The sequence below is a fragment of the Macrobrachium rosenbergii genome, chromosome 48 (assembly GCF_040412425.1).
Source record: "Macrobrachium rosenbergii isolate ZJJX-2024 chromosome 48, ASM4041242v1, whole genome shotgun sequence".
In the NCBI taxonomy this organism is placed as follows: domain Eukaryota; kingdom Metazoa; phylum Arthropoda; class Malacostraca; order Decapoda; family Palaemonidae; genus Macrobrachium; species Macrobrachium rosenbergii.
In genome coordinates, this window is record NC_089788.1 from 58,650,432 (window position 1) to 58,671,289 (window position 20,858).

Here is a 20,858-nt window from a genome sequence, read left to right on the forward strand (position 1 = left end):
TCTTTGAGACATCAAAAACTGGAAGGAAAATCCAAATGATTGCTTTCACCCAGTTACAATTATAAATTATGTGATTTTTCCCATTTTACTTGTTTACGATAATGTTGTATAGTTCCCTCTTGTACTGGTTTTAATGTTTCTAAGCTAACACATAAATGATCTTCAAGAAGTTTAGAAATTACCTGCTGTAACTTGTAAAATTTTAGTCAAGGTCTGGTATTTCATACGCATATAACTGTATACACTATTTAGTTATGTTTAAAAGTAAGTCAATTACGATTTTCTTAGAAAATTATATTTATTCAAAAGACTTGTGGCAGCAAACCCTCCTGGACAGAGAGATCCAGGTGTCGATGGAATAAGGATGGCAACTGGTAGTTGAAAAGACCTGCAGGGATTCGGAGCTGCCACCAGAGGAGTGTTACCCCGCAAGAACCCAGCGAAATCTGACTCTTTTCTTGTTGTACCCCTCCCACTGAGGAGAGTGCTAAGAAGCACGATTTTTCACTGGGAAGGGATTGAATACAGTCCCTGCCATATCTCATGTGGGTCTACTGATATGGGAGACAAGCAGCCTCAGGTCACCAACAACCCACACACTGCTGTAGGTCAAGTTTCTTCTCATTTAGAGTAAAACAAAGGGAGCACAAAGGGGGTAAGAGGAAACATTAGTAACAAGCTAATCATCTAATTCAAAGATTCCAACAAGCTCTCAGGGAAGGGGGTTACAGGCATCCTCTCATGATGCCAAGCAAAGAAAGACTGAATTGGCAATGGCAACAGTTTGGTGCCTCCCTCCCCCCCGCAACAACCATCTCCACCAATTACCTTCCTTATTACCAAGATTCAACAGCTCTTCTAGCTTGCAGTGAAGAATACTCCTAATTTTTTTAAAAGGCTCTGGTTGTGTCCCTGTAGGAAAATTATATTTTTACATCTGAAAAGTTGTAATAAAACTTTAGAGCCATTGGACACTGCTATTTTAGAACTTCGTAATTCTCATTGTGTAACACCCAAATTAATCCACATGTGGTCTTGAGATTTTTTTGGGGGGGCCTATACTAAAACCTCTTCTCCAGATTTTACTTGAAGTAACACAGCAAAATTTAAGAAAAGAAAAAATATAAAAAATTAAGTCAACATTGCTAACACTCACTCTGGTTCCCAATGTTTGTTTATATACAGTATATTCCTAAACATATACATCTTTGTGTAATAATAATAATAAAAAAAAGGAAATTCGTAACGAAGAAAATCTAAGAGAGAAAGAAATAGAGCCAGAAGCCATGGCAAACTGATTACAGTGCACATGCAAGGTATACACACCATAACCACTAAATTATTTAACCAGGCCACCGAGCCAAAAATCTAAATTCTCCAAGGGAAAGAATTTTTTCTCAAGAGACACTAAAAGCAATAATTCACTTACGGAGATCATCTCACAGGTATAAAGTAGCAAGTTCTAAGTCCAAAATCTTATCACTGTATTTTAACAATCCATAAAAATTACGGCAGTTATATCCTTCAATAACACCTCTCATACAGTTAAACTGGAAATTAACCTATGCTCACTTTTATAATGTAAAATAATGACCTGAAACCCCTTGAAAGGATCAATAGACACATGAAAAGGGAATTCCCGCACTAAGAGATGAAACAAAATACATAAAAAGGATTTTTCCATTAAGACATGAAATAAAATATAAATGAACTTTATTCATTTAACAAAGTTGCCTCCCTATTTCTAAAAGCAACATTACCAGCACTGCAGTACAAATTACTTTAAGGAAAATTTCCCTTATAATATACTATTTTATATTTACAGTTGACCTTTGGTATTACCGAGTTCTTATACATGCATGCATGAAGGATATCTTTCCTCTAGGATTTTCCAAAAACAGTACTGAAGAAAAAATTTGTATTTGCATAAAAACCCTTAGAAATCTTTATAAAATACTGAAAACTTTTTTAAAGAATGACTTTTCAATCTTGTATAAAATCACTAATAAAACTTGAGAGTACTAGGAAAAAATAATTTTACAAAAACTGTGTACAATAAAACTAATAAAAACATACATGAAACTAAAATATCTCCCTTCGTAAAAAATAAAGTAACTTTACGAACTCAAGCAAATCCAGAGGACAAAAATTTTAGACAGCATTTTTGTACTCTACATCAATAAAATAAGTCTTATAAAATAAGCATCACCAAATTAATGCAGCATTTGTTAATCTAAATATGCAGTACTTCAGAAATAAAAATTGTTTCTCAACTTAACCTAAACTTTCAAAATTTGTTATGAAGGTGAATTTTATATAAGCCTATAAACATATATATTTCATAATGACACAATGATAAATAGCCTTTTTTGTAGAAAATTAAAATATCAGTATATTTAACTGAACTGAAACTCAGTCAATCATCATCATTGTTCAGTACTTTGTAAAATGTAATTACTTCTCTAAACTACTTACATTTTATTGAGAAATATTTATCATGAAGGAACACCCAAAGACTTTACATTGTCTACAAGCCAAACACAAAGATCATTTAACTGACAGCAGCTTTGACATAAAAACTTTACTTCAAAAATAGAAAGCCCTATACGATTTTTAATGAACTGTGACAGGCACTATAAAATTCACATTTCAACTGGAAAAAGTATGACAACTGCTTTACACCAATCACTGAATGTTTTTATCAGGTCAATAATGCAAGCAGTCCTAACAATCCCCTCGAATTCTTCGAGCAAGTCGAATATCTTTGGGATAAAGTGTTACCCTTTTTGCATGTATGGAGCAGAGATTTGCCACTTCCAATAAACTAACTAGGTAGGTTTCAGCTGCTTCCTGAAGTGCCATCAATGCCAGCTCTTGAATTCTGTAAAAAATGAAGTAAATCACAAAAATAATGAGTACAAATTTTTCTGCAGTGCTGGGAAAAAATAAAAATAAAAATAATCATATATAATTATTCAAAGGTAGCATGACTGTAATTATAGAACTGAAAGAAGTGGAGAGAATTACCTCATGTTTTTGCCAAACTCTTGGAAGATCTCCCTTACTACCCGGGAAAATGGTAATTTAGGTATCAACAGATTTCCAGTTTTCTGATAATGTCGTATTTCCATCAATGCAACAGTGCCAGGTCTGAAACGGTGCTTTTTCTTGGCAACTGGAGTGGTACCTCTTTTGACAGGTGTCTTCTGTTTATTCTGCAATGGTAAAATAATTGGAATGTAACTGGCAACATAATATACAGGGTTTCCAACAAATCTTTGCCTTCCTTAAAAATATTATAAGAAGCTTCAAGACTTCGAAAAAGATGATACTTGGCGCACTCACCTGTCAATCATGTGAACATCCACTGGTTACAGGACCCAACACATACTGGAGTAAGTACAGAAACACCTTGCCAAGTGTAGTTAATTCATTCCAAGCCTTATGACTTAAGTCAAATAAACCCTTTAAAAACAACCTGGACACCTTATAAACTTCTATAAGCAACCCCATCACACCACTATTACAATAATTTGCTAATAGCTCGGCATTTTTATTGTCTTCTATAGAAATTTATACATTTCAATTGATGTTAATGTCAAAAAGAACTAAAGACATTTTACATGTCTCTGATGGTGACGTTGATGTGCTGGCTTTGGAAGCTGGAACAAAAACATGAGACTACCTTAATGCTGATGGCAGAATCTCTTCACTAGATGATTCATATTCTCCTCATGATTTTCATTGTGCTGCAAGGACTGGTTAAGTGCGCCAAATTCTGCCGCCCTTCTTTTCATCTGGGATGATCCTATAAGGAACAAAACCATCTTAACATCCTCCCAAAAATTTGCTGTGTTGAACATTGGGATTCATCTGTGAATCCTTGCTCAGTGTGAGAAAAAGCCTGCTGTATTCTGCTAATGGTAAAGTGTCGCAGTTCTGGTTCCAGCTTCTCTTCTTTGAGCTACTGTTCATGAAGTTTCATCAACTCCTTGCTCATCAGGGGCTGCTTGTCTGTGGCAATAATGAGACAAAATCTTCCTCTTTTAAGTCTATTTGCCACCATGTGGCAGAATACTGTAATCATGCTGAAGAATGACTGTTTCAAGTGTTTGGGGAAAGGGTGAATTTCCTGGGTAAATCTGGTAGCAGTCAAAAGGTCTGCACACCACTCTTAATGAAGCCAATGAAGTATTTCAAGTCATGCAGAGGCCCCATGAAGAGTACACCTTAACAAGACACTCATTTTGTTCAACAGTTAAAAGGCCTAACATTTTTATGTGAATAAGGGTATTCACATTTCAGACTGCAGGACCAGGATATTAAAAGTACACAGTTAGTCTGTTGACCATGGTGACTGCAAAAATATCTGAAGGCTCCACACCACAGCTTTCTACAACTACTTGGGTGAGAGGATTATTCCAGACACAATGTTCATGAAACTTCGTGAACAACAGCTCAAAGAGGAGGAGCTGGAACCAGAACTGCGATACTTCACCATTAGCAGAATACAGCAGGCTTTTTCTCACACTGAGAAAGGATTCACAGTGTTGGAGGAGATGAATCCCAATGTTCAACACTGCAAATTTATAGGAGGATGTTAAGATGATTTTGTTCCTTATAGGATCATCCTAGTTGAAAAGAAGTGCAGCAAAATTTAGCGCACTCAACCAGATCTTGCAAGGTAAATCACTTCTAGTCAAGATACTGATGGCAACATATTTGCAGTAAATATTTTAGTCAAGGAAGGTAAAAATACACTGTGGACTATATTGGACGGCCATCACAACTTAACCATCAAAAGGCTTTCCTCTCTGAAGAGACCCATCATTCCACTTGTCACTGTCCTGCTCAAGATTTTGTTCTTACACAAGATCAAGGACCTGTTTCTTCACTACTCAGTCCCATCCCTGTTCCCAGGCAAGGTTCTTAACCTGGTTTTTACCCTAACATTAAAAGAAGTTTCAGTTTCCTCAGCAGATCCCTTAAGTCCCGTCTTTGTAGAGAGACTGATATGCACCGGGTTGCTTGCATAATCTTCATATATGGATGGATTACATCTTGAGACTAATCATCTTCAGACTGTAATGTGGCATATACAGACTACCATCTTTTGTCCTAAAAAGGACACTGTCCAGGCTGCTATTGACTGATGCTCAGACAATGGTCAATGATGACTGAATCTTTTGTAATAAAAAATAAAGAGAATGGTGCTACAGTACTACCCTTCATTCCCATATAGATGCCCTGTTGTCTGTCTTTAGTTACAGAATGATCAAGGAACTTGGTCACAAGTTAATTCCAGGTCCCAATCACAATCAGCATCTAGAAGTCCACTTTCCTCCTGGTCATTTAAAAACAACTGATTAGTCTTCTTAAATGACTACCTTTAGGTATGTCATCTCCAGATCTCCTCCAAAAATAAAACATTTGAAAATGTGAAGATTGCAGGTAAACTGATTAGCAGTGCACATCTCCCATTTCTTCCTGTTCTTCACCTGCTCAGCCTTCATCTTTGGATACTGCTTACTAAGTGCAACCTCCATACATATTTCCAAAGCAGAAGAATACTGAAATCCATTTACTGTATCTGAGTATGCATCCAGGTCCCTAAGCTGCCTCACATCTGGAACTGGTCATTATCGGTAGTGTTAACTAGCTGCAATAAGGAAGGATGGGGATGTGGGTAATTTTTGGAAAAGTAATGGCTTTGCATATGAAAAAAATACTTCTATTTAAAACTTATATTTGTTTCATAACAATTCCATTACAATAGACTGAATAGCTATTTAGATGAGTCAGCTTTGGTATCCAAATTTCCCTTAGCTAGAAAGTACTTTAGACATGCTGAACCAGTGATATGGTTGACTGAGAGAAGTGCATCCAACAGAAATATTGTGACTAACAACCGGTTATGATTGGACATGTGCCTCATTAATATAGTAAAGTTACCTATTTTTCAGTTGAGAGAGAGAGAGAGAGAGAGAGAGAGAGAGAGAGAGAGAGAGAGAGAGAGAGAGAGAGAGAGAGAGAGAGAGAGAGAGAGAGAGAGAGAGTGTGTGTGTGTGTGTACTAATACATATAGATTAGGGATGTCTTAAGAATACAAGGATGATGAGTCTGCCAACCCTTTCTTTTTTTTATTATGCTTTAACACAACTGGTTATTGGTTATTATTTAGCCAATAGTACAGATTCACTGATTTATGTGAATGACATCTCATAGTTTTATGTAAGTGGACGGGGACCTCCAGAAGCCGTATTCAAAATGGTATTAATACCCACTATCAAATTAACCCTTTAACGCCAACTGGACGTATTTTACGTTGACAAAAGTTGTCTGTCGGGTGCCAAGTGGACGTAAAATATGTCGACTACAAAAAGGTTTTTAAATATTCGCGGAAAAATACTTATAGGCCTCATTTGCGAAAAATTTTAAATCACGCGCCTTGAAGGATGCTGGGAGTTCACGGATCACGCTGTTGTTTTGTTTACAAGCGTGACCCAGCTGCGCATCTTGAATTTCTTTCTTATCTCAAAAGAAAGCATCAGCTAACTCTGCTGAAAATCTCAGAAATTCTTTAGTCACTTTGTCGTAATTTTTGCACTGTTTTGTATTAGCCGTTACATAAAGTTTTATATATGAAAATGTGCGCAATTTCATGTAAAATACAACAAAAAATAACTCATGGTTGTAGCTTTTATCAATTTTTACATATTTTCATATAAATCACGATAAGTGCCAAAATTTCAACCTTCGGTCAACTTTGACTCGACCGAAATAGTCGAAAAATGCAATTGTAAGCTAAAACTCTTACACTCTAGTAATATTCAATCATTTACCTTCATTTTGCAACAAACGAGAAGTCTCTAGCACAATATTTTGATTTATGGTGAATTTTTGAAAAACTTTTTCCTTACGTCCGTGCTAACTCTGCTGAAAATCGTGTAAGAGCCTGACGCCATCTCTTCCAAACACGTGTGTGTTCGTCGTCCATCGGAGTGGACAAGACAACAAGAACATCTCGTTTTCTTTCTCTAAAGGAGCGCGATTTCAAACATACAATATTTCCATCTGTTTCTCCCTAACCATTGTTGTCTTGATGTATGTACAATCACCACTACTTGCATTGCCATGCAAGCATTCTAATCATGTACTCATAATGTTCCAACGAATCTTCTGTATCAAACTGTGTGTATGTTTCTGTTTGTGAAGACGCCAAATGTCTCGCCACTCCGATGGACGATGAACACACGAGTGTTTGGGAGAGACGGCGTCAGGCTCTTACAATCTCAGAAATTCTTTAGTCACTTTGTCATAATTTTTGCACCGTTTATATTAGCCATTACATAAAGTTTTATATATGAAAATGTGTGCAATTTCATGTAGAATACAACAAAAAATAATTCATGGTTGTAGCTTTTATCAGTTTTGAAATATTTTCATATAAATCACAGTAAGTGCCAAAATTTAAACCTTCGGTCAACTTTGACTCGACCGAAATGGTAGAAAAATGCAATTGTAAGCTAAAACTCTTACATTCTAGTAATATTCAATAATTTCTCTTCATTTTGCAACAAACGAGAAGTCTCTAGCACAAAAAAAAAAAAAAAAAAAAAAAAAAAAAAAAAAAAAAAAAAAAAATCCTTACCCCCGCACGCTAACTCTGCTGAAAATCTCAGAATTTCTTTAGTAACTTTGTCGTAATTTTTGCACCATTTAATATTAGCCGTTACATAAAGTTTTATATATGAAAATGTGTGCAATTTCATGTAGAATACAACAAAAAATAACTCATGGTTGTAGGTTTTATCAATTTTGAAATATTTTCATACAAATCACGATAAGTGCCGAAATTTCAACCTTCGGTCAACTTTGACTCGACCGAAATGGTCGAAAAATGCAATTTTAAGCTAAAACTCTTACATTCTAGTAATTTTCAATCATTTACCTTTATTTTGCAACAAACATGAAGTCCCTAGCACAATATTTAGATTTATGGTGAATTTTTGAAAAAACTTTTTTTTTTTACGTCCGCACGTTACGAATTCATGCATCATTTTGTGATAACATTTTCTCTGTGTTGCTTTGATAATTTTACAATATGTTATATATCAAATTCATCGCAATTTAGTGTACAATACAAAAAAAAAAAAAAAAAAAAACTCATTAGCTTTAACCGTTTTGCTCACAGCGCGATTTGTATACAATTATATATGAAATTTTTTTTCGCACTGTCATATATTCCAATATTTATATATGATAATGATATTTTTTTTTTTCATTTCTGATGGTTGCATACTAAACTTCAGGCAATGAGACAAAAGGAGCCAAAAATGAACTCTTAATCTTAAAAACTAAGCAGGATGTGATTTTTTGAAAAAAACTTTCTTTCCGCTTCGGCGCTAACTCCCAAACCCCGCCGGCATACGGCAGACACTTTTGTAAATAGAGGCTCGGCGTTTAAGGGTTAAAAGCCACACAAGTTAAAATGGCCCTGACCTCATAACCCTTAACCTTTAGAGAGAATGCCACAAGGATATGGTAACAAACTTTGTGCTTAATGCATTGGTAGATACAAAGATATGATCCATCCACCTTCATGAAGATTTAGTTCTCTTGAGGTATTATCTCACAGTTTTGACAGGGCATAGTGAAAGATCTCCTTGGTTACTAAGCTAAATAGGAAGAGCTTTTATCACAAACCCTGAAGTGGCTTAAGGGAGGAAGGATGTTGAATGTTTTGACAACCCAACCCAGGGTCATAAGAAAAATCCATGGTAAACCAATTTTTGGAATGAGAAACTGAGTATACACAAGGGTGAGAAGAAATGCTGTTTTCATCAAATCCTTCAAGGAAAACAGCTCAATGAGCTCATAAATATCATTTGACAGGCTTGTAAGCACCCACACTAAGTCCCATTCCGGACATATCGAACTAATAAGTAGAGCCCCTCTTTAAAAATACTGAAACACATTTAAAGTGACCAGAAAAGAATGTATCACTCCCTTTGCCTTCTAATACCTGGGACAGTGTTGATCCATATATTTTTATTGCAAACAAGGACAACTTCCTCGACCTAATCCAGTACAGTACATCAGAAATTCAGCTACTATGGAACATGTGGCCTGGAGATCAATCATCCGTGAACTGCAACAAATACAGAATTTGCTCCTCTTCAAAATTAGTGTTCCAAAGATAAGGCCAGCATCTTAAATATTTTAAACAGATTCATGCCTAAGAAAGAATACAATTAAACTTGACATTCAATCATAAAATGCCTGTCAGAGGCACCATACAGTCATTACAAAAAGTCTGATGGCCTCCACTTAACAGAAAACTGTTAGCCTTTCATGACTATTCATTATTCTGCAAAGTACCACTTCTCTTGCTCTATCCATATCTAGATATTTTCAAAGATGCGTGTAGTTTGATATACCTTTTATTTTTTTATCTGCTAGCTCCCAATAGCAATTCCAAGTGTGTGTAAGTACTAAATCAATGACAGGGTACCTATCTTTTATAAGGCAAGGGTATTTTGAATGTTGACAGTGACTGCATTCTTAGCTATGAGGTCTGCTTTTTCATTTTCTGCCTCACTAACATGAGCAGGAACCTAGAAAACTTTATATCTCTGCCTCTGATTTTAAAAAGATACAGCAATTTTTTTTTTAATACTTTTCAGAGGTATATACAGCCTTTTATGCCTGGATATTCCTCAGTGTGAATTACAAACAGTCAACAAAACTGGTAATAAGGTAATCACTGGTGGTTGGGGGGAATATGCCTTCACTCACCTACTGTCACCTGGCACTCTTTCTTCTGCATCAAGGACAAAGTGGGGTGGTAAAGGTGGGAAATATGATAAAAGGCTTTGGCCTGTATACCTAGGAAAAATACAAATTACTTAAAAAATTTATGATTTGTCCTTACAGGAATATAGGAATATAATCCACTGCCTTTTACATGAGATCTCTCCTCAGGTGGAAGGTCGTCTCTTGCAACTGAATGCAAAGTTGAAACCTTCCTGGATATGTCACATTCCCAGTCACATACTGTGAGGAAGGGAAGCAATGACTCCTGTAACCACCTACTAGGCCTGTCATAGGAATGTAAGTGTAATAAGGCCCTGAGCCTCGATGAAAATGACTGGTCACTCAAGTAAGGAAATTCTGCAAGTAACATGTGTAGCCCTCTGGGGTAACACGTTGGAAATGAAGGGGGCAAGACAGTCAAATTTTATCTGTCAAGTTTTCTAAGACTGGTTGCTCAATTAAGTAGCTAACTGCATCTGAACCCAGACCAGCATGTACTTGGCCTGAGCTGATGTGCCACAGAGGGAGAGAAGCCAATCACTCTACTATTCAACCCCAGCCTTATGACCTCTGAGTATCTTAGGCAAAACATTTTTCTGTCTGGAAGGAGCTACGTGATTATACAGCCTGTTGAGCAGCCAGTACAGGTCACAGAGAAAATGTGTTTGGGAATCTGTAAGTGAAGCCCCTAAGGTGGTATGAGAAGGTGGTATGATGTTTCACACACTTGTCCTCACTACCTGGATGAACAAAGTTACTTCAAAATGTCAGGGAAAATTTCATGCCCCCTAACTTGAGTTTTTTTCCCCATACTGTACAATTGTCTATTTTGCTAGAAGTGTTGTAAGTGCATTTGATTACAGCAAAAAACCAGAAAGAAAAGGGTGCTCCTAGACACCTACTTATGTTTGGTAGTACTTGCAAAGTGGTGCTAAGGCACCGTCTGAAAAGGTCAGATCCTACTAGATAGCACCCACAGTTCAATCAAGCATAGATGTTTCTTGTACAAACACCAGCAAATATTCTGAAAAGTTCTGGTTTTCTGCCACAAACTTAGGAGCTAACAAGACAAAGAGATTCTGAGCCTCTGGATACCAGATGAAAAGGCCAAGGCTAACGGGAAGACGAGTTTGAGCATGATATCTGTCCGAGACCAACTCAAGGGCTCATATGGCACCTGGACTAGGCTATGGCGGATGAAATATATGATCCACCCCATTGACTAAAGTTCCCTGGAAATGACAAGACTGTTCCTTACAGGTATAGGCAGCGCAACCAGAGAAAAGATCTGTGCCAATCAGTCTGAAGGCCAGGCAAAAGGAAGCTACAGCCTTTCATTATGGAGACTGAGAAGAGCTTGTCTCAATGAAGGTAGACTAAGAAGTCCACCATCTGCTGAACAAAAGCTACAGCAGGAAGACCCCGCTTTGACGAGTAACACATGGCCTACTTCACCCTGCTGGGAAAGTGGCCCATGAAAGTCTCTGTGAGAGCTTCCAGGAGAATGGGAAACCATTCAGCAGGGGGTCAATGGGAGCTACCTGGAATTCTGAGCCTTGGGGTGATCAACACTTGTTTTGAGTTCAGGAAGTCCTGTGAGGAGGTTCCTGTTGTTCAGCCACCATGTGAAATCCTCCCTGATCTCGACTCAAGGGCACAAGGTGGGAGGAAGGACTGCTTGGAGGTGTCTCCTCAGCAACCAATGCAGCAAGTACAGGAGGCACCTTTGCAAAATGAACTTACTCAATGACTAAATATCCCCAAGAGACCTCACTGCAAATGACCCCAAGCTAATACCAAAGTGAACACCTGCAGGGATGTCCTCAGCCTTTGAACTAGTAGACTGTCTTGAGGCAAACAAGCAAAGGCACTTCCTGGTTGAGAGATAGAAACAGGGACACTAGTCTGATCCACTGCACACTCACAGGACCACTAGTACTGGTTGATGTACCCTAGCCAAGGATGATCCATGTATGGATCATGGTTCCAAGCTATGGAACTACTCATGGTCACCAAACTAGTTGAGGCCAATTGAGAAATGGCCCATGCACTATCATGCACAAGCAAATAGGGGGGACTATGATGAACCATTAACAAACCAGGATGCAGCACAATCAAGGGCTAACAAATTGTCCTGGTACCTAAGAGTTACTACACAGCAAAGATCTGTCATGTGCATACAGTCCAGAGACACTCCACTTACAAAATACAGGGGTTGCGCTGAAGCTAACACGTGTTCTTAGGGCAAAACACAGGAGGAAACCATGAGAGGTCCTAGTGTCTTAGAAAGCATGAGTCAATCTTACATATGGCAGCCAGAACACCGGAGGGTTACCAAATACTGTCAATTCCCAAGCCAGGGAAGGGAGTTCACTCAAAGTTTTACAAGACTTCTAATAAGTCTTCTTGGACTTCTCCCTACAGGAAGATGAAAGAGAGGAAAACACTTGTCCTTTTTCTTCTTGCCCCTAGCTTGTCTTGCTTTCTCCCTGAGGTGAGGTGTGTTGTTGTCACCAAGGTTGATGCCACTTGGCTATCTCCCAGGGGAGAGAGGAAAGTAGCTTGCTTGATTGATAGTTAGCTGGAAACCCTCTGATCCACAGATCAGACTGTTACCCTAATTCAAGTGGTAAATACAACTGCAAATCCTAACCTTAAAGGTAGCACAAACCCTCTGTTTTTTCTTAAAAAGAAGACATGATGTGTCCATACATGCACCCATGTCCCTTAGAATGTTACAATTTTTTTTATAGTGTTTATTAGGAAAAAATACAAATCATGAACAGACATCAACTGTTACAAAAAATAGTTTCAACTTAGTACAGAGGGAAGTACAGTAAGATGTCCATACATGTCACCAGCTGAAGATGACACTAGTTAACCTAAAGTTAACTACTGCAATCTGTTATCAAATTTCAATGATCAATTCCAGCTCTTGCTGAGGAATACTACATTCAAAAGGTGTTGATTTGTATTCCTGTAAGAACAAAGGCATCTTTTTTCTTTACCAAGCTTTTCTGCTTCTTTCTTGGACTTCAACAAATACTTGAACAGGGTTTTTGATGCCTCTCATGAGGATGAAACCCACACATCAAATTAATGCTTCAAGAACTTACAATACCTGGAATCAAAGAGCAGCCACTAAGACTGTGACCAATCTTCAATTATACATGTTAACTCTGATAAGGAAATCTAGTTTCTACAAGCATGCTTAATAAATGTAGATACTTCTCTAAGGAGGCCATAAAACTTTTACCCTGCTTACCAGAGCAGCAGCACCTCCTTTGAGTCAAGATTACCAAGAATTATATTACAACAATAACACACTATTCAGAGAATATATAACTAGCTAGATCAACACCAATGCTGGTCATGATACGAAAAATAAATTAACAGAACATTATCATATAGAATGTGTAATAGAAATCTAATAATCTACAAGAAAATGGGTTAAGCCAACAATGGTGAAATGCCAGGCTGAAGTAAATAATAAACTATTTTGGATCAAATGAACAGATACTTCCATACTCCAGTAAAAGGAAAACTATTCACCATAACCTTCCCCAATGAAAAAAGCCCAGAAAAACAAAGAAAAAATAAAGACCAGAAGAAAAAATCCTCCTACAATCAGAAATCATTTGCATTTTTCTACATACACATATATGATGACCTTTAAAGTATCTTTTATCATCATGTGAATGTCACCTTCCGGGTCACAAATGTGACCAGTGAGTCCTCCTCCAATATCAACAATACCTCCGCTGACAAAGTGAGAAACTTTGACAACCCTGGAGAGTAAGATGGAAACAGGATTTGTCTGCAAGAAAGGGAAGGGCATCGGTCCTTGAAGGGAAGCCCGTAACTGTCCCAAGAAAGACAACACAAGGTTTTACCACTGTCACTGCCACATTGTCCAGTGTCATGAAAGGTATCTCCCCAAACATGGCAGCAGGAGGGGAGATTGCCAACTTCAAAGTTCTCCTCCTTTCTTCTGAACCTTGCTTCCTTTAAAGTACAATGCCTGGTACGAAGAATGAATGCCCAAGAAGATTCTTGACCCTTTCCCAAGTAAGAAGACTTCTGGGAACCCAACTAGCTCTGGGAGAGGCCTAGCCATTTCCAAAGGAACAAAGTTGACTGCATAATTGTTCCCAAAGTTCTTGGTTGCAGTAGCCTTTGCAAATCATAAAAGGATCTTGAAAGAAACTTCACACAGTGGATAATGGAGCCCTGAGCATAGATCCTCCTTTTTCCCACTGCTGCTCCAATGTTACTCCCAGGTGCAAGACTGCTCTCAGTTATAACCTGTCATGAAAAGAGGCCATGAACACTGTCAAAACTTTTCAAGAACAGGTCAGCCCACAGGTTTATGCACTAGTAAAAGGTCAACATCCTTCCTCAAGACACCAACTAACTTTGGAACTTTGACTTCTACCCCTACGAAGAGACACCACAAACGGCAAAGTTCCTTAATAAGTTGAGCCGTAAGTATAGCTATGATGTACCCTAGAATGAAGCCATGGTGACCACCTCCATGGCTCTTGCTTCAGAAAAGGTGAGAAATCACCTCCACACAAAGGCATTCCAAACCAAAGCTGTTCATCAACCCACAGACAGATTGGTTCTCATGTGAGAGGCAGGTTTCCATTCTCTGGGATGCAGTCCTTCCATTGTCATGTCGGAGGATAAGGAACAAACTTGGCAGGGCAACCAGAGGATAGAGAATTTTCCAATCTGGAGATCAGAGAATCAACCTTCTCCAGAACACTTTGCACAAGAGGGGACATGGGGAACCTAAGGACAATGCATAAACTAGGATGAAATCAAAGGTGCGCTTGATGGGTGCCAGCAAATGCTGAGCCCTGGTTGCTTCCCAGTGACCATTAACTTTTGAACGAGCTCAGTGGCTTTGGAAAAATGCCTCTACAACTCAGCCTGCATGGATTCTACAAGCAAAGGATTGCCAAGTCCAGCAGAATCTACCACAGCACAGATCATCATATACCAAAGAGATGGAGATGGTAACCAAACTCTGTCCCTGCCCAGAGGATTGTGAGTGTTCAGAAAGAGTCCTAGACATCAAGTCATGGTCCTAAGGCATTAAAGGCACTCAAACATGATCACCTTGAAAAGAAAGCTGAACCAGTAGGGTTGATCCCACTATCCAAGTAAGGAGAACCGGAACTCACACTATCTGCCCCATGTGGAGCACCCCTAGGCAGTGCATAGGCCAGGTCAACCTCAAACCACATATGAACCCAGGCCAACACTGTAAACAGATGGCTAAATTGATCTCTAGTACATCCAGGATGTACTGACACAGCTCCAGGGAACTCTGAAAGCCTGCACACCAGGAAAATGCACTCTTCCTCACATGCTATAAAAAAAAAATCACACACAAAACATGAGAAGAACCAGTCTATTCTTCTCCCCTGAGAAAAGAAGTGCAGGTGACTGGGAGTGACCACGGTCATGCATCGGAAACCGAGCATGAACAGACCTGTGCAACAGAGATCTGTCACGGGCAAACTGGTTTATCAATATCCCTGCCAAACACCCAACAAAATATGCAATGGCAATGAAAACATTTTTATAATAAAAGTTTTATATATACTTATCAAATAATTACAGGGCTACAAGTTTCATCTTGTAGGCAGCTAGAATTTTGAAATTTGGGGTAGCGCTACTTTTGTTTTGGCTAGGAGACTAAACCCGCCCACTTTCAGGTAAGAGAGGAACCAGCTCAGCAAAGAGCTCAATATGTTTATGCCTTTCTGTCCATGTGAGGGGAGAAGGGAGGGCTCTGATCATGTAATTACTTGGTAAGTATATATAAAATTTTATTTTATTATAAAAATGTCATTTTTATATAAGCAACTTACCAAGTAATTACATGGCTGAATCCCACATTAAAGGAGGTTGGATGCATGGACCTCTCTACTCTAATACATTAATAATTGTAACGAAATGGGAACAGAAAAATTTGCTAGCACTGGTAAAACGCTTGCTGGTTCCTTACCTGGTGAGAGAGCTGCTGCAGGAAAATACTGCCTCTGGTTGGCGCTCATCTCAATACCTCAAACTGTAGCAGCGTGGCAGTATAGCTGAGGAGCATCTGCTACTTTGGTGGGATTCTTTGTAGCAAAGGAGTTTTCTGATTGCAAGCAAAGAATTAAAATGTTGCCCCTGCCCTGGGCTCAGTAAAAAAAGTAAACAGTGTAGTTGCCTGAACCATAAATTAAAAAAACCACTACCCAACCATTAAAAGACAAACTGGTGGGCACTCCACATGCATAGTGCCCCCAGGCTCCCCTACGACTCGACACCCTTGTTTCGAGGTGAAGATAAAAAGGATGGTAAGGATACTTCCCACACTTCCTCTCCCAACAACATGCCAGCAACCGAAAATAGACCCTAGGTACTGTAATCTTCATATTTTGTTTCAACTTCGCGCAAGTAATGGGATGCAAAAACTGACTTACACTTCCAGTATGTTGTCTGGATAATCGAGGAGACAAGTTATGTTTGAAAGCCAAGGACATGGCTACTGCCCTCACTTCATGCACTTTTACTTTCACTAATGGTAAGACATCCCCCTTAATCTGCAATTGAACCTCTAGATTAGGTCTTTAAGAGAAAATTCCAGGGCATTTCTTGAGAGACAACATGAAAGATTCTTTACTGAGCACCAAAGGTTGCTCAATGCACCACGAATCTTCTCAGTTCTTTATAAATAGTATTTCAGCACCCTTACAGGGCAAAGAGTCCTTTCTACCTCTCCAGAACCTAAAATGTCTATCAGACTCTTTATAGAAAAAGAACGAGGCCAAGGATTGGAAGGAGTCTCCTTTTTTTGCTAAAAAACCAAGGGTGAATGAACAAACAGCATCACCCTGAGAGAATCCAATTCTCTTATCTATTGCTTGTAGCTCTTCCTTGTGGGATCCCTCATGAGATTGAACGTAGAGGTTCGAAACGGGGTTATAACAGGAACTTCCGGACCATGTCCAGGTTCAAGGCTACCAATTTTTCCTCCTTTTGTTTGGGCGTATCAAATGACTTGATGAGATCAGACAAATCTTTATTAGAGGAGAGATCTACTCCCCTGTGTCTAAAAACTGAGCTCAACATTGCTCTGTAGCCCTTAATTTTTGAGGAGGACTAGTCCTCTAGATGATCTTAAATAAAACAGGAAATCTCCAATCTCCACTACAGACATCTTAGAAGATGAGATGTTATGTCTTTTGCACCAGGATTGGAAGACTGTCCACTTGGCCTGATATGCCTTGCTAGAGGACTGGCGTCTGTATCGAGCAAGAGCGTCTGCAACTGACTTTGAAAATCCTTTCACTCACACCAATTTCCTGACAATCTGGATGTGGGCCCTGAGCCAGAGTGGGCAGTCTTTGGTGGAACTGTCTAGCAAGTTTGGGAACCACTCCTGGGCTGGTCAAAATGGTGCTACTAGAGTCATAGTCACATTCTGGTGATTCCGGAACTTGTTGATGACTTCGCTCACCATCTTGAATGCAGGAAAGGCATAAAGGTCTTTGCCCGACCAGCCTATAAGCATTGCATCCGTCGCCCATGCTTGTGGATTCGGGGCTGGCAAGCAATACAGAGGAAGACAATGGTCCTTGGCGGTAGCAAACAGATCCAGAACTGGCTTTCCCCACAGTTCCCAAAGTTCTAGACACACTAGGGGGTCTAAAGTCCACTCTCTGGGGAGAACTTGCTTTTAACGGCTCAGTTCGTCAGCTAATACATTTAACCTTCCCTGAATAAATCTGGTTAGGATCTTTGTCCAGCTATGATCCGCTCATATGAGAAGGGGTCTTGCTGCTTCGCAAAAGGTAAATGAATGTCTCCCCCCCTCTCCCCTTGACATAAGACAGTGCTGTGGTATTGTACAAATGGACCGTCACTGTCTTTCCGAACACTTCTACTGCAAATGCCTGCAATCCCCAGTGAATTGCTTTCAGCTCCTTTACGTTTATATGCCATTCCTTCTGTTCTGGAGTCCAAATCCCGGAGACCTCCCTGTCTCCCAGGAGAGCTCCCAACCTAGGTCTGAAAGGTCTGAATAAAACACTAGGCTGGGGCTCAGAGGAAGGAGCTACTTCCCCTGAGAGAGTTGGTCTCCTTATTTCCACCAAAGCAGGTCCTCTCTGATTTCCCGAGTTATTGGGAAAATGAAAGTGTCCAGATACTTCTTTCTGTCCCAACTAATTCTTAGATGAAATTGTAAGTTCCTCATGTGCAGCCTTCCCAGAGTTACGAATTGCTCTATGGACAAGAGGGTCCCTTGTAAGCTCAGCCAACTGTTTGCAGAGCAGGAATGACAGGGGATGAATTTGTCCACCTTGTGAAGGCAAGATTATATCCTTTTGGGGAAGGGAAAAACCCAGTAAGCCAGAGAGTTTATCCTCATCCCCAAATATGCTATCTCCTGAGGAGTCAGTTGGGACTTCTGAAAGTTTATTAAAAGGCCCAACTCCTGGGCTAGAATAAGGGTCTTTGAAGGTCCTCTGTACATTTCTCCTTCAACTGAGAACGAAGGAGCCAATTGTTTAGGTAAAGCGAAATGCTGACCCCATCAAATGCCATTTCGCTACGGGAGCCAAGACTCACATGAATACCTGGGGAGCCGTGGACAGGCCAAAGCAAAGGGTTCTGAACTGATAAACCCTGTTCTGGAAAACGAACCTAAAGAACTTCCTCGAGTCCTGATGAACTGGGATATGAAATATGCTAGGACGGATTGGCTTGTTTCCATTTTGAACTTGGTTTTCTAGACACACAAGTTCAGGGCACTTACGTCCAGAACTGGCCTCCAGCCTCCTGAGGCCTTGGGGACTACAAACAGCCGATCGTAGAACCCGGAGAGCAGGTGTCCTCGACCACTTTGGTGGCTTCTTTCTCAAGGGGGATCATACTTCTTGGGAGATGGCGGAAAACCTCTCAGAACCTACACAGTAGGCCGTCAATATGATGAGTGTGCCGGTTAAAGGAGGCTTCCGTATGAAAGGGATGGAGTATCCCTCCCTCAAGAGGAGCCTTGCTCCTACCAGAGCATGGAGGACGAGGTTCTCATTTACGCAAGGGGGGTTTTGTGGAGGACTTCTTGATTGCCCGAGAGGCGAATCAGGCGTTTGTGCGAGGTCTGGTAAAGCCTCTATGTCTGCCTCTACCACGAAAGGACTGGGGTTGAACGGGGGAAACTGTCCTCAAACTGAAAGAAGGAGTCTCTATAGGGCATCTTGCAGATTGAGCAAGGAGGTCCTGAGTAAGTTTTTTTCTGAAGGTCACATGCAATCTGTAGTACTGTTGCCTGTGGGAACAGGTGTTGCTGACCAAGTGGAGAAAAGAGGAGAGTGAATTTTTGCAAAAGGGTCACTCCTTTTGTGGTATAGGAACACCAAAGCTCCCTTTTCTTTAAAATTCCCATCGCAAAAAGGGAAGCCAATTCCACAGAGCCCTCCCTTATGCCCTTGTCGAGACAGGAGATAATTTCCAGAAAGTCCAATGTATAGTCGTCCAGTACCTGAGGACAATCCTTAACCTTGCGAGCAAGGGCTACTACTGCACTTCGAAGACCTTACAGAGGTGTTTGATCAAGTGGTCCAGTTCCGCCATGTTGAGAAAAAGATCTTAGCTGAACTGAAAGCAGACCTCCGGGAAGAGTCTACCAAACCGGAGAAGTCCCCCTGGGAGGAGGCAGAAGCTCCCAAGGATGGGGCCTCTCCAGTTGCGAAAGATAAGTATCTCCTCTAAAAGAGCCTAGACGGAGGGCAACTACAGAAGGCTCTTCCCTGCTCTCACATCCCCGAGAGCCAACTTTCCACTTCATGTAAAGCTTTCTTAGCTGAGGAAGACAGCACAATCTTAGGGAGTCTAAGAGTTTACTTCCTGATTGCCCATTAAATATGTCGAAGCAAGGGAAGCCAGAGCTGCAGGCGAGAAAAAATTTGGAAACATTGCCAACAAAAACCTTAGCAATTAGGCATATGCAGGAGGGGTGACTGGATCCACTTCCTCTTCCTCATCTGAAGAAATAGGAGACAATTCTGCAAGAGGTTGAGGAGCTGAAGGGGTTTTCTTGATTAAACCCAAGATGTTGTCCAATTGGCACTGAACTGACAGAAAAGAAGGGTCCACTACTGCAGGAGCCTGTTGTGCCGAGACCAGAGGCTGAGGATGAGGGGGAAGCCGAGCAGTGGCTGTATTCAATACCCCAACGACAAGAGTAGGGGCCGGGAGCTTCAAAGTGGAAACAGGGAGTGCTGGTGACCCAAGAAGCTCAGCAGTCAAAACGAGCTTTGGAGCTAACTGGCTCTCATGCAGTAAAGGGCGCTCAGGAAGGACCATTCTCCTATAAAACCTTCAGGCGTCACCAGGCCCTCTGGCATCAGAGGCCGCTTCCCAGAAATTGCTAAAGATTCAGGAATCAGTGCTCTGGCGCTAATCGGCGCTCGGAAGCAACTAGGGATTCAGGAGCTGGGGGCTTGGGCACTCATGAGCGCTCAGACACTCTTATGAACAGAAGAATGCTCCGGAGCGATGGATGGGCGCTCAGCCACCAACAAGTTCTTAGACGAAGAAGGGTGCTTATGAGAGGGACGAGGCACTTAACCATCAAATACTGTCCCTCCAACTCCGGGCGATCCTGTGAGAAGCGTTAAGGACTGTCCCAAAAACTGCAGGATGGTAGTTGATCTTGAGAAGGTTCTCTGAACCTTTTAGCAGGCACTGAAGGGGAATCAGACACTTCCGTTTCACGTCTTTTTAAAGGATGAGATTCGTCTTTGAAGCGCCACTGGCGCCTGGGACTGGATTCACCAGAACTAGACGAAAGATGAATCACTCCCATCAAGACGCCTTTCCAGTGGCGCTCTGTCATAACCTGGGAAGCGACAACAGGCCCGACTGAGGGAGGGACTGCCTATGGGCAGACCCCATCGACCTCCTTTGGGCAACCAGTTTGACTCCTCCCAGGTTTAGGGGAGTTTACCAGAAACCTTTGCCTAGGTGAATCAATGGGA

General features: G+C 40.5%; 1 protein-coding gene across 1 annotated transcript in view; it reads right to left on the reverse strand.

Annotated features, from left to right (window-relative positions):
- Positions 1 to 1,696: 1,696 nt before the first annotated feature.
- LOC136831426 (uncharacterized) overlaps positions 1,697 to 20,858 on the reverse strand; it is a 31,993-nt gene continuing 12,831 nt past the window's right edge. The window contains exons 3-4 of the mRNA XM_067091874.1: positions 3,028 to 3,215; positions 1,697 to 2,881 (exon numbers count right to left, since the gene is read on the reverse strand). Coding sequence (XP_066947975.1) covers positions 2,725 to 2,881; positions 3,028 to 3,215 — 345 coding nt within the window. The 3' untranslated portion in view covers positions 1,697 to 2,724. The remainder of the gene's footprint in view (positions 2,882 to 3,027; positions 3,216 to 20,858) is intronic.